Here is a 15654-nt window from a genome sequence, read left to right on the forward strand (position 1 = left end):
TTGTGAAAAGTCCCCACCATAAATTTCTTTCATTGCTATTTCATAATTTTGTGTAATTTTGCTACTCTGAAGACTCACAATGCAAATGTCTGATATGCAGGATGTCTGCTATGTGACCCCTAAAGGAGTAATGACCCCCGGGAAGGGAGCTGCTGATCTAGGAGGATAGAGATATGAGAGGTACAGTTTGAAGTCAACCAACTTTCTTCCTTGCCACAACCTATGCTTTCATTACTCTTACATTTCTCTTTAGCAGAACATAGTATAATTAAGGAAGAGTTTTAAATTTTCAAATGGAAGTATAAGCATGAGCCTCTGTGCCAGTTAAGAGAAATGAAAGCCATTAACTGCCACTTTGGGACTGTCAACAGCAGATTCAGAAGCAAGTGTCAAACAGACGCCACTGACCTGAGGAGATGTCGATCTGGCTTGTCTTGGTCTGTGTGGTATTTATGTGGACCCCCACTTTGCTCTCCGCAAGGTCGATCTCCACATTTCCCAAGTTGTCTGCAAAATGACTGAAGAGCAGGAGACCACTGGGGTTCCAAGTCCTGAACTGGAAACTGACTGAGAGCAGGTCCTGGTTAAGCCTGCCAGGTACCTCCAGGTAGCTTGTGGCATTGAAGAAGACAGGTACGGTATAGGGCTCCACACAAGAAAAACTCAGATTTCCCTACAAGCAAACAAACATTTGTGTGAGTCTATTTACAAAGAGATGGTTCTACAAATCTCAAAACAGTGATGGGATATATACATATATACAAACTTAAGGGACAGCACCTCAGCCTGATTCAGTGTGTGCCTGGATGATAGAACTTCCTGAAGTGTTAGACCCAATACAGGCAATAGTCAGAGTGTACCATCCCCAGGCAAAAGACTGACAGCTTATCAGTCTGCTCTGATGCCCTCCTTCTATCTTTTGAAGGAATTATCTTCTTAAATATTTTAAGGAATTTGATGGCATTATTACCTCTGTTGTCTTCTATTATAGGTATATAATATATGAATACACACACACACACACACACACACACACACACACACACACACACACACATATATATATATATATATATATATATATATATATATATATATATATATATATAAAATCTCCCCAATGCCAACCTATTCTACTATAGCCCATTAACTGACAAATTTGAAGCACATTGTCTGCCTGAATTACTATTTAAATTGTTTGCTCTGCACCTTCTCAGAAGTGCCTATGCAGAGCCATTGAGGTGTTCTAGGTGATCACTTGCCTGTGTTGTAGGGTTGTGTTTCAGGCAACTTAAAGACCCTTCCTGAGTAAGCGTGGTGACTGGTGGACTAGTGAGGTGGGAGGGTGTGGGTATGAGGAGATAGGTAGACAGGCAGCTGAGTGAATTTCACTGAAATAACCGCTACTAGTATCTTTGGGCTAATTTATTATAAAATGTTCACTTTGTAGGGATGTTTACAAAAATGGTGCATTTCATAATCTTTTCCTATTTTTTTTTTTACTGTATGTGTAGATTTTGCTACAAAAATTACTCTGTGGTTGCCTACAAATAATTTGTTTAAATAGAATACACTTGTGGATGCCTTATGCTTTATAAAATATTTTTGTTATTAAAATTTCACTCTAGTTTCAACATGTTTTGTAGTTAAAGTTGGTTCCATGTTGGCGCTCTGTAGTTTGAGTACCAAATGGATACATCTTAGGATTAACGCTGAGCTGTGTTTAGTTAGAACTAACATATTACCTATTAAAATGCAAATAATAGAAATGACATTCTGATGATTTGGATTCTACACCATTTTTCAGAAGCATCAATTTCTGAGAACAGTGAAAGGACCTATGTGCCATTTTATCCAAAACTTATAAAGCCTAAAAGTTTGTGTGTACGTGTGTGTGTGTGTGTGTGTGTGTGTGTGTGTGTGTGTGTAATATGTGTTTGTGTGAACACAAAATATATTATGTGTGTTTTAGTAGGAATGAATAGTATGTGGGATATATGTTTGTGTGTGACCCTGTGACATATATGTTTATAATACATAGTTTATGTGCATAGTATGTGGTGTGTGTTTGTGTTTGTTTTTGTTCATAAACTTTTTTGCTTGTATGTATTGTAATTCCTATGTGAGGGCATGTGCTTCTATGTATACACTATGTGAATGTCTTTATGTATTATTGTATGTTGCATATGTGTGTATATCTGTACTTGTGTATGGTACATAATGTGTGTGCATGTGTTAGTATGTGGTCTATGTGTTTATGTGTGTACATATCACCATGTGGGATATATATGTTTGTGTGAATATTATGTTTTGTATATTAGTCAATGTTTATGTATTGTGTGTGGTACATGTGTATGGTGGTTTCAATAATAACCCCCATAGTCACCAGGTAGTGTGACTGTTTGAAAGGATTAAATAATTTGGGATGTATGGCCTTGTTGGAGGAAGTGTGTCACTTTGAGGTCTCAAAAGCCAATGTTAGGATCAGGTTACCACCCGCTTACAAACAGGATCTACTGCTCCAGAGACGTGATCCTAACATGTTTTCTGTAATGATGATAATGGACTAACACTTAGAACCTGTAATCAAGCCCACAATCAAATGTTTTCTAAGAGTTGCCTCAGTTATGATTTCTCTACAGCAATAGGACAGTGACTAAGACAGTATGTGTATATGTATTCATAGTATGTGAAGTATGTGGTGGCATGTATAGTACGTGGTGTGTGTTAGTACATGTGGTGTATGTGAATAATGTGTGTGTGAATAATGTGTGAAGTCCATATGTGTATTTGTGTTTAGTAGGGAAGATATGTATGAGTGAACGGGCGTGAAAATATTATGATAAATAACACAATTAAGAAAGAAGCCATGACAATCAGGTGATCTCCTATATAGAGTCTGTAGTCTATATTTATTACTTAGAGTCACATTAGAAAGTTATTATTCCAGGTTATATCTCAATATTTATAATTTATAAAACCTTTGTATTTTTCCTATAGTATTATTGCATTGAATATCTGTGCACACCTTAGCACACTGTTGCTTAAAGATACTTATTTTTCTTTTCTCTATACTTTATTATTTAAAGCTGATCAATTTTCATTATTTTATCATTAATGTAAATTTTTCATTATGTTTAAGGGAAATCTCCATCACAGAATCACTTGCTATAAATTAGCTTTATAGTGTTGTCACTTTTAGTGAAGTCTGCTCACTCAGCTGGGGCTATTTATTTATCAAGTTATTCCTTTTATTTTTGTCGTTGTCAACCCTGAGCTCAGGTCTTGGAATGCTTTTAGAGGCAGTGTGAAGAGTTGAGTAATTATCTCTTTTGGTGGCTTTTAAGTGCATGGGTCCTTAAAAGCTCTCTAGCCCTCCCGTATGACAGTGATTGATGGGAATAACTCCTGGCCTGGCAGAACCACAGGGAAGACCCACGATAAACGTTTGTTAGTATCTTTGGGGCTATACAGCAGTACACAGGGAGGCATGAGGCTGAAGCATTATTATTTGATCTTCTCAAATATGAAACCAGCCTCCACAGATCCAGAGGTAGCTTAGTATGTGCTTTAGCGGACCACTCTTTCGTTTCCCTAAGAACAAAGGTTTTTTAAGCCATTATTTAATTATTATTATATAGTCTTATATAACTTTAATGTTCTTCCTTGAAAATTCCATATATGTACATAATTCATTCTACGTATCCTCCTCACACCCTCCTTCCTTGTCACCTTCTCCTCCTCACAAGTCTTTAGCGGATAGTTTAAAACCAGTGGCCACACAAGCAGCCTTGACTCAAAGTCAGTGTGAATTCTGAATATGTCAAGTATCTACACGTTGTGAGGCAACATTTGTCTTACACTGCTGAACTGAACCCAATATGGTGAAAAGATTCATATGTTTTTTTTGTTATTCAATGCCCCTGGGTCAATATTTTGGACTCTTACCACATTTGATGGCTCTAATTTCTTCCTTCGAGCAAGATCAGTAATATTGACACCATTGTAGTTGATGCTTTCCATGCAGCCCTTAAAATTCTTCCTATTACTGGAACTTGGCTTGCCAGAGAAAGGTATGCCTCCAAATGTTATCTTTGAGAAAAAATAAATATAATTGTTATAAATACAACAAACGTCCAGCACTTTTATCTCAGTCAAAAATATGCAAACATTATAATATGCTGCCTACAAAATATTTTGCTCATTACCTTATGCTGATACTGAAATGTGCAATGGAATCATTAATTCCAATAGTTAGATTATAACTCAACCAATAAAATAGCAAACATCCCTTGCATTTTTTTTAAAACACCAAAGGCATTTTAGAATTGCCTTGAGAGTGTTTTAAAAAGATTTTTACCTAGGAACTTTATTTTATCAAGGAATATTAAAACTATATTTTCATATTTATCATTCAAAGGCATGTTACCAATAAATGCCTCTAGTAACCTCAAGACAACCAGAACTAATATAATAAGCTGATAAAAGTGCAGCCTAAAGCAAGGAATACACATTTACTCTCTGTAGGCTTTGTGAAGTCTGAGGACTGTTTGAGTCAAAGGTTCATTAAAATTATTTTGAGTATAGAAAAGAGCTGAAAATACCATTAGTGTATGGATTAGGGACTTTGTGGGACACAGGAGCTGAAGGCTGGGTAGTCATGTTTGCACATTTTATAGATCTTGCAGCCTTTTAGGGCTAAGACCAATCTTCCCTAATGTGTTCCTCTGGGTGGAACTGCTTACAGGGGTGTCTTCCACCATGCCTCTCTCACCAGTTTTAAGTTCTGTAGCCTCAATACAAATTACACAAAATTATACTTAATCAGTATTGCTAGGAATATTCACTACAGACAGTGCACTAGTAAATACTTATACAATTGCAGTTGTAACGTCAACTTCTGTGAAGCAGATTTTCCTTTCAGTTCCACCATTTCTATTTTTCCCCTACAGATTTTAATATAAAAGCAATTGTTGAGACATTCACAAAAGTGAAGATATTACGTTTGATATAAAGTCTTTTCAGGAGGTTAATGGGTAAATTATGTTCCATTATTTGATGCCATGGCATTTAAAATGCTTAATTCATTTTAAAGAAAAAGACAAATTAATACAAGTTTAGGATGCAATGTTTTTTAAGAATGCCCACTAAAAATAAAATCAAGTATTGTGAATCATGTGAAGATGAATATACATCACTCGCAATGAGTTCATACATGAAAGGAGAATCTAAGAATAAGCTAAACACATAGAAAAATAGGAACCCATTAAAGAAAAACTATAGAGTAACCAAAAATTTTAGGAATATTGAGAAAATATTTGAAAGTCAGAGTGACCTGGCCTTTCTAGGAACTATGAACGTGATACTGCTAACAATGACTATGATGCTAAAATGAAAAAAAATGTTTTTTTGGAACAGGGTTTCTCTGTGTAGCCTTAGTTATCCTGGACTCACTTTGTAGAGCAGGCTGGCCTTGAACTCAGAGTCCTACTTGTCTCTGCCTCCCTGAGCGCTAGGATTAAAGGCATGTGTCACCATGCCCAGATATTTTCAATTTTTTTGTTTTGCTTTCAACATCGTAAGAATTTTAATTTACAACCTGAAGTTTCCAGACCTAGAGTCTTAATGAAAGAATCCAAGAAAGGAAAGTCCACTCCTACATTTCTGGAAGGAGCGATACCATGCACAAAGCACAAAGCAACCTTTTTCCTCCAGAAGTTGGTGTGCAATTTCTTTTGTTGATTCCTTCTAAAGAGTTCATACTAATCCATATTATGTTTTCTTCTTTTAAAGGATATGATAAGTATTGCATACGAGTATGTTTATGCAGGTGTGTGTGTGTGTGTTTGTGTGTGCATGTCATGACACATATGTAGATGTCAGAAGACAACTGTAGAATAGGTTCTCTCCATCCGTCACATGGGTCCCAGGGTCGAACTCTGTTCCTCAGGCTTGTCAGAAAGCTCCTTTATGTGTCAAACCTTCTCTTTGGCTTGTAAGATGTTTGGTGCTGGCAACATGACATTTCAAATATATTCCTATACTTGTTTCACATTACAGATTTGTTCCTTTGTGCAAATGATTTCTTTAACAGATGCTTTGGTTTTACCATTGCAATGATGATTCAAATACACTATAAATTTCTCTGAGAAGCACCGTGCTGAAGCACTGCAAGCTAATGTTATAGGATGCTTAGTGGGGAAGTGAGATCTAGTTCAGTTTCCTTAGGGTATCAATCACATATTAGTTTGCTGTTAATTTTTTCTTGTTGTGTATTGTCATTATTCAAATAAAACTGTTGGACTATAACATTTTTAGGTATTTTAAAATTATGGTAATAAAACCTTTTTTGCAGTAGTTAGATTAAAAGTCATATTTAGGAGTTTCTTTATGTACTGTTAGTAAAACTATTACCACTTTTAACCCTGATTAATTATTTAATTGGCTATGAGGTATTTACAAAGTATAGCAGATGCTGGCAGACACCTCCAGTGTACTTTCTTCAAACCTTTATTTAAATGGGGTAATAATTATCTCCATGTAGATGTATCATACCCAAATCAGTACGTACAACATTTACCAACCTCTGTAGGAGTAGAGTGCTCTTACAGTATTTTATTGGTGGTATGCATGCTACTCCAAGATCATAAAACAGGGAAGAAAGAGTCTTTAAACCTATCTTCCTTCCTGCTGGCCATAAGAAATACAGGAATGTAGATTGGTGTAATTTGTCACAGGTATAAAAATAATGCAAGAGAAAAGAGACTACAGTGGAATGGCATTCGAAACTAGAGCTGACTGAGCAGAAGACTGGATGCTTTTCATGTAAATATAAGCATAGATACAAATGTGTTTCTATTTGCATACATATGTATCTTTATATAAATCTTCACTGATATATATGATATATGTATACACACACTTGTACACCCAAAATATGTATTTTTTGTCTTATCATATGATCTCATAAAAAATATGATATTTTCTTTTTTAATTTTTTTAAATTTTATTTTATTAATTTATTCATATTACATCTCAATGGTTATCCCCTCCCTTGTATCCTCCCATTCCTCCCTCCCATTTTCCCCTTACTCCCCTCCCCTATGACTGTGACTGAGGGGGACCTCTTCCCCCTGTGTATGCTCATAGGGTATCAAGTCTCTTCTTGGTAGCCTGCTATCCTTCCTCTGAGTGCCACCAGGTTTCCCCATCCAGGGGATGTGGTCAAATATGAGGCACCCAGAGTACGTGTGAAAGTCATATTTTCTTATTACATTAAGGGAATATGAATTACTCATCTTACACTAACAGTGAACGTTAAAAAAGGGATTCAAAGCCAGTATTTCAGCACTTTTGGAGATTACAGGGTTAATTTCCTATGTATAGAGCCACTCCCTTTCTCCCACTCATCCCACAGAAGCAGAGCTGTATTGCTGATGGTCATGGCATATCTTACAAACTACTGTAAATGGCATCAACTAAAGAACAGAATAGAGCCAAACATTGGATTACTGCCCTGTCCTTCAGTTTCCCTGTCTTGAAGGGAAACAAAGTATGTACTCTCAGGCTACCATGGAGTTAGCAGTTTGACTGCTGACAGTGATCTGTCCACTTCATGCTATAGTAACACCACAGAGAAGAGGGAACAGGGAAAACTTTTGAGCCACTATTACACACAATAGTAAATTCAATTTGAGCCATGCCAAAGGTGCAAAGTATTCCATCACTTCTTTTAGCTGATGATGTATGTTGCTTGGAATGGAAACATGTGTATTCAGTTTACTCCTAAAACTGTTGCATTGGATCCTGCTTGTACAAGCTGGCCATCAGGTCTGGCATTAAACAGAACTGTTATTAAAACACAAATAAGATAGAGGTCAAATTAAACTATATTCCACAGAGTGTTTATATCTACTCAGAAGGAAGCTTTACACTTACTACAATATGTGCTCTTCTGTTTATTTATGCAGCAATCTGTAACTGATCAGATGTAAGTACTGTGTTGTGCACTGGTAATGCAATGGGCATCTTTTTGCAGTCCCCTGACGACCCCTATCCCCAACTCAGTAAAATACAATTTATATCATGAAAATCCTGTGGTGAGGTTTTTTTTTTCTTTTACATTCTTTTTTTTTTAACTTTTTTTTCTCCTTTATTAATTTATTCTTGTTACATCTTAATGGTTATCCCATCCCTTGTATCCTCCCATTCTTCTCTCCCTTCCATTTTCCCCTTATTCCCCTCCCCTATGACTGTTCCTGAGGGGGATTACCTCCCCCTGTATATGCTCATAGGGTATCAAGTCTCTTCTTGGTAACCTGCTGTCCTTCCTCTGAGTGCCACCAGGTCTCCCCCTCCAGGGGACATGGTCAAAGGTGAGGCACCAGAGTATGTGAGAAAGTAATATCCCACTCTCCACTCTACTGTGGAGAGTATTCTGTCCATTGGCTAGATCTGGGTAGGGGTTTAAGGTTTACTGCCTGTATTGTCCTTGTGCTATCTCAGAAAAATGGGAATAGGTCTTCCTCAAGACCCAGCTATTCCACTCCTTGGAATATACCCAGAAGATGCTCCAGCACACAACAAGAAAATTGGCTCAACCATGTTCATAGCAGCCTTATTCATAATAGCCAGAACATGGAAACAGCCTAAGTGTCCATCAATAGAAGAATGGATAAAGAAACTGTGGTACATATACACTATGGAATACTCTTCAGCTATTAAAAACAAGGAATTCCCGAAATTTGTGGATAAATGGATTGAGCTAGAAATGATCATAATGAGTGAGTTAACCCAGAAGCAGAAAGACTCAAATGGTATATACTCACTTATATCTGCATATTAGCCCAAGGGGCATGTCCCACGAAAGCCTTCACTTACCAGGAAACTGAGACAGAGGGGAGGACATTCTAGTGGGACTCTAGATGAGAGAAGCATGGGAGAATGGCAAAGTAGAAGAATCCAGAGGATCCTAGAAGCCTACAAGTAGAACATTATGATAGGCAGATTTGGGCTCAGGGGTCCCGCTCAAACTAAGGCACCAGCCAAGGACAATAAATGTGGTGAGGTATTTACACTGTGACAATGAAAGATTCAGACTAGTGATTTCCCCCTTTTCCACTGTAGCAAGAGTTTCCTGGGACTTCCATCACACTCCAGCTACGCCTTAGTGCCCTTCGCCTCAGACCACTCTGCAAGAATGGAAGTCAAGTAGTTTGCGGGGAGCAGGACACCCTCTTTGTGAACATGGAGAGGACTGGCTCTGCTATCCCTCAGATAAAAGTTTAAATACTTCAATATGAATTATGTAAAATGTGCATTTGTAGTTAATTCTACCAGCCTATGTAGTGGGAATCTCCTTCCCATGTTGACACATCAAAGAGACGTGGGCAACTGTTCTGATACCTACTCTTAGATAAGCCCCAGGTTTCTTTAAATGACACACAAAGAAAGTATCTTTACTACTTAGTATCAATTACAAAAGTGGACAGGATCACTTTTACTATGACCCATGATGTTAATTACTGTTGTTTCTGAGAAGAGAGGCTATCATGCACTAGCTTATCAATGAGAAACAAGTCAATCCTCATCACTTTTTCAGTAAATTTATATTTCCCCCTACTACTTCTGATAAAAATATGCCAAACTCATTCTCGTCATTAGCTGAGACACTCAAACATGGACTTGTGCTGTTTAGAAAAAGAGGAGTTTAACTCACTGAAATCCTAGGACCGTTGGCCTTGTGTGGAATGTGTCGCGTGTGCATGAATATGCACAGATTGCATTAAAAACTCAATAGGGTCTGTGACCCCAAATCTTTAATTATGGTTTTTGAAAATTGGAATTATGTTTGCCTATGGCTAATGCTTTAGGATGTCTCCCTATTCTGCGATACTTCAAAGTTTATTAATGGAAGATGAATAATTCATCTGCAAGTTCCCTCATACACTGGAGCACAAAGTCACAAGAGATGTGCATGCCATCAAGTTGCAGAAGATAAAAAATTTCTTGGACTTTCATATTCCTTCACTTTTACAAGAAGTATTTTAGTTTTGACATTATGATATAATTACATCACTTCTTTCTCTTTCCTTCCTCCAAATTCTCTTATGTATTTAATTTGCTCTCGTTCAAATTCATGGCTTCTTTTAATAATCATTTGGGGTGGAATTTTTTTTGAGGAACAGTAATTTAGCCTTAAGCATATATTCTTATGTTAATAAGTCTCCATTGACATATAAAATGTATAGCAATTCAGTTTTTTCACCACTAATTTTATGAAGATCACATTCTGCATTATTAAAATTTTACATATAGTTGGTGAGTAACAGACACAAACACACAAACACACACACAAACACACACACACACACAAACACACACAATGGACACATAGATTTCTGCTTTCTCAAATGTAGATGACAAGTAACATAAAGATTCTTAGCAACCTCAGACAGTATTCCAATATATTACACAAATTTAAAGGAATCATAATTCTTGACATATCTTGGATACTCTGTGAAACACTGACTGCTGGTGGATTTTGACAACCCAGTATTATGTCTTGCCCTGTTCTGTCTCATGACCTTTTGTTGTGTTGAGGTTGGTTGCAAAATATACAGTACAGCAACTGACCAGAAAAAGAACGACAGTATCAAATTAGATCCTAAATCTGACAAAATATTCAAGTACCATAATTTTTTTCCTTACCACACTGGTATTTAAAAATAGAAAAAAATTTATTTGTATTTTTCAATGACTATCACAGAATTAGGACATAACTTTTCAATTATTTGAAGAGCTAGCCTTGGAATACTTTGGGAGGTTATGAAAACATTACTAGTTCTATGAACTAAGAAATTCTGGAAGCCTCTAGCTGAGTGACATGCCATGCTTTTTATTTTGCTTGGATGTTGCTCCTGAGTATGTAATGCTTTTTTTTTCCCTACAACAATTACATACAATATTCTCAAGGGTTTACACCTGTATAGTATAAACAGATTGATAGACTGATCATTTACTTAAATCCTAATATATCAACTTGAATGTTATAAAATTATAACATGTATATATGTATGTATATGTATAACAAGGTGATCATTGATTTTTTTTTTTTTTTGGTTTTTCCAGGCAGGGTTTCTCTATGTTGCCTTGGCTGTCCTGGACTCGCTTTGTAGACCAGGCTGGCCTCGAACTCACAGTGATCCACCTGCCTCTGCCTCCCAAGTGCTGGGATTAAAGGTATGTGCCACCATGCCAGGCTGATCATTGATATTTTAAGAAGTTGTTATATGTCCTGTATATTTATTTATTTTGGGGTGGCACTCATATACTTTATTATGTTTTTAGAGGTTAGAAGACATCATAAGTGTCTATATTCTTGTTACTTGTAGATTTACAGAACTGAATTTAGAGTGCCAGACATGGCAGCAGATGCCTTTACCTCCTAAGCAATCTCACTGGGCCAGAGTATTCTAAAAATATTTCATTATATAGAAATGTATCTTAATGTATACTCTTTAATATATTCCATATGTCCTTTATGACAACTATGTCTAGGAGAACAAGAGTTTACTAAAAGACCTATCTATAGTCATGAATTTATAAATGATGATATAAATTAGAAGTGGGGATTTTTAAATTCAATATACTACAGAAATGAGTGAACTTACCGTATATGACTTACCACATAGTTTCATTAGTAATAAACACTTACTGGGGAAAGAAAGTATCTTTAAGGGTAGACTTCATGCCCAGAAGAATATGGCCAAACAAAAATAAACTAAATAGTAGTTTTGGAGGCCCCTTGTCTCATAATGTCATGTCAGCAATTTAATTCACATTTAAAATTATATTTTTGATTTATTTTATTTATTCATAAATGCATTTTCTCTCTCTTTACCGTACAGGTTCTTTGTGTATATGTTATGACTTTCAGTTTAGTGTGCAAATGAGTTTCTTGCCTTTTGGGGGTGGGGGCTCTTTTCCTTCCATATGTTATGTCCTATTCTGGTGTGTTAGTAATCAGTATATATTATGTGAGGGGAAAAAAAGCTATTTTCAATAAAACGTAAATCAGCAATTAAAAATATACTGTAATTGCATATATAATTTGTTAAGTAAATTAGATTTAAGAATTTTTCCTTTTTATAGTGAAGGAAAGGGAAAAGGCTTGAGCGGGTATGTAATTAACAGTAAAACAAGAGTAGAGCATGTGTTCCCTCCTCCTGCATCACAGCCCTGAATTCTCCTGTGTACCTCGTAGTCCAAGTCCAGGTAGTCAAACTCTCCATTGGTGCGGAAATGCTGCATGCTCCTGTCCAGGGTCAGGTTGATGCTGCGTCCCTGGCGCTCAATGAGTACAGAATGCCAGTGGTGATCATCCAGCAGGCTCCCTGAAGTCACAGATGTGTGGCCATAGATGGGGCCAAGCTGGTTGCTTCCTGAGGAGTGGAAACAAAAGCGAAATAAAACATTGACTACACTGCCCACTGTGCATGGGGCAAACCTTCCCTTTATGATGTAAAGCCAGCATGCAATCGGAGACTTGTCTATTGGAGTTAGTGTAGGAGAATCAGGACTTTTACAAAAGACCTATATAGAAGCTATTAACAGTGAGGAAACACTTGTTCTTTTTATTTATTTATTTATTTTAAGATTTATTTATTTATTAAGTATACAGTGCTTTGCCTGCATGCACGCCTGCACACCAGAAGAGGGAGCCAGATCTCATTATGGATGGCTGTGAGCCACCCTGTAGTTACTGGGAATTGAACTCAAGACCTTTGGAAGACCAGACAGTGCTCTTAAGCTCTGAGCCATCACTCCAGCCCCCACTTCTTCTCCTAAAAAGAAAATATCAACTTTTTGGACCCTGTCGAAAATTCTGTTAAGTTTTGCTGGTTGAGTGGACTTATCAGATTGAAGACAGATGGGCTTGGGTGCCTGATGGCTTGGGATCCAACAGTGCCACCATTAGTCTGATGTTCAGAGGTGGACAAACTACTCACCTAAATAATCCTTGTTTCTTCATGCATGGTGATGAACTCAAAAATGTCTGGTGGGGGTGTGCACACATGCATTCAAATGTATGTGTATATATGTGTTTGTGTAAGCATGCATGCATGTGTGTACATTCATACGTATGTGCATATGTGTGTGTATACACGTGCACATATCCAGGCATGCATGTTCACGGTCATCTTTGTAATGGGAGACCAGAAGGACAAGAAAAGAAATGAAAGAAGAACAAATCTAAGTAGCAAGTCTGTCTTAAGTTTTATGATTTGAAACACACACACACACACACACACACACACACACACATGAGGGTTCTGAGTAGCATGACAAGGAGCTTACTAATGATGGATAGCATTAAAGAGTGGCACTAGGTGTTTCAGTAGATATATTTCTACCGCCGTCATAAACCCAAGCCTGCCAATAAAACTTTAGAAGTGAACTACTTTTCAGGGAAACAGTAATGAACTCTTCTTGACAAGGTCACGGAACAAGCAATGTGTTTCACAAAGCTAATGTCACATCTCTATAAACCACAGTTGATGTTCAAAGGTTACTCTACATGTTTCATTAGAAAAAAGTAAGACGAAAACAGCTCTGGAAAAAATAAGTATCTTGGGCTGGAAATATAGCTCAGTGGACACACTGACACACTTAGTTGGGTTCCCGGGACCAGCACTATAAAAAGAGATAAGACCCTTTCAGGCTGTCCTCTCCTTCCCAAACACACACTGTGGCGTGCCGTGTTCCCTTCCATGTGCAAATGCAAAATAAAATGTATAAATAGAATAAAAAATAACATCTCTAGACACAACTTAACTATGGTGTGTATGTACACACAGATGGATGTTTTATAAATGCTGTGGTTTGGGTTCTGGTTCCACCTCTCACCCTTTCCCTTTCATACTACAGGGTCATGTGTTAAAAACAGTTTCAAGCCCCCTGCCCAAGTCACAAAACAAATGCTTGTTCATGATTACAGATGAAGAAGATTATGAAGAATAAACAAGTAAAATGAAATGCAAATTATTTCTTCCAGTTAAAAATAGTTTGATCTATTTCTTTCCAGATGTTTTCCATATACAACCTTTTAATTATGTATATAGATGCTGTATACATATTCATATATATATATATATATATATATATATATATATATATATATATATATATATACACATGGTGAACCCTTTGATAAATTAGTTATATTTTGGAGAAGGCTGAATATTCTATGTGCTTCTTACTATGCTACAAAGTTTCTGCCTCCCTGGGTAAAAAGGCACACCCATTGAAACTCACTGTAAAATTAAGATAGCATCATCCCACCCCCGACCCTGGACAAGGTTCCTGTACACCTAGTCTCTTCCAATGGGAAGATTATTAAGTCTTTTGACCTACACCCAGATATGGATATAAATGAGTTGAAGTGCTACGCAGAGCAGTGTTTTTCAACCTTCCTTATGGTCCAGCCATTTAGTCTATTTCCTTTTTTTTTTTTTGTTATGAACCTCAACCATAAAATTTTATTGCTACTTCATAACTCTAGTTTTGCTACTGTTATGAATCATAACGTACATATGTGTGGTTCCCAATGGTCTTAGGTGACCCCTGTGGAAGGGTTATCTGACATGGAAATGGGTCATGACCTACAGCTTGAGAACTGCTGATATAGAGATGTACAGTAATATAGCTATCCTGAAATGTGGAAATCTTATTGACAGTTTTTTTATCATAGAAAATCTTGTGGGCTCCGACTACCAGCACTTAGCTCCTATATAACATCTACTCCAAGACATTATAAGACAGACGTATAATATGTCCATCTGCTGTCTCTATGAAGGTAGGAAAATTTTTCTTCCAACAGCACTGTTGAGAATAGTTTCTTTTCCAATGGTTTTGCCAGAAACTATTTTAAATATTCTCTGCATGATGAAGGAGCTACGACACACTGATTTACTTGCAGTTTCTGTGTTCATTCTTCATTGGATTTTATGCATTTCTCAATTGCTGCTTCTGCTCTCCAGCACTGAAGGTCACTCAATGTCATCTCACTCAGACATATATACTTATATAGGTACTCAATCTTTGCCACATTGATCAATCTCCTGATGGGGAAACGGACTTTCTGGCATCATTCACACTTTCTACAGCACCAACGTCCACTTTTTCAATTTGTCCCAACATCAGGCAAACTACAGTAAACATCTCCCAAAGTTTTCTTTACAGAAGTGGTAATTCCCCAACTGGTGTCAGTCCATTCTCTGTGATTTTCCATCGATGTTTCTTTCTGAAGTGGCACGCAGTATATTGCCGGCGGCCATGCTCATCTTCCAGGGCCATGAAAGACAAGACTCAGTGGTTGCCTGGGCAGTAAGTAGGCTACAGGTCAGGAATTGGAGCTTCTCATCACTCAAAATGCCAAGATGCCCAGTTATATTTTATATACCCTAATTGTCTTTAAATAACATATAGTTTATCTCTATAAATTAATATGTATACATATATACTTATAGGGAAAACATGTATACACATAAAAGTAAGTCTTTGTTTAAAATAGACTAAAAAAAAAAACCCTAAAATTAAACACATTTTAATCTGACCAACTTATCTATAAATTTTACTTTTCCTTCAAATTCT

General features: G+C 36.8%; 1 protein-coding gene across 1 annotated transcript in view; it reads right to left on the bottom strand.

The window, feature by feature from the left end:
* Positions 1 to 15654, bottom strand: part of CNTNAP2 (contactin associated protein 2) — a 2010562-nt gene that overhangs the window by 1130368 nt on the left and 864540 nt on the right. The window contains exons 6-8 of the mRNA XM_084788077.1: positions 12259 to 12443; positions 3949 to 4092; positions 409 to 673 (exon numbers count right to left, since the gene is read on the bottom strand). Of these exons, the coding sequence (XP_084644203.1) occupies positions 409 to 673; positions 3949 to 4092; positions 12259 to 12443 (594 nt within the window). The remainder of the gene's footprint in view (positions 1 to 408; positions 674 to 3948; positions 4093 to 12258; positions 12444 to 15654) is intronic.

Source organism: Acomys minous (genome assembly GCF_964271855.1).
Source record: "Acomys minous genome assembly, chromosome: 6".
NCBI classification, from domain to species: Eukaryota; Metazoa; Chordata; class Mammalia; order Rodentia; family Muridae; genus Acomys; species Acomys minous.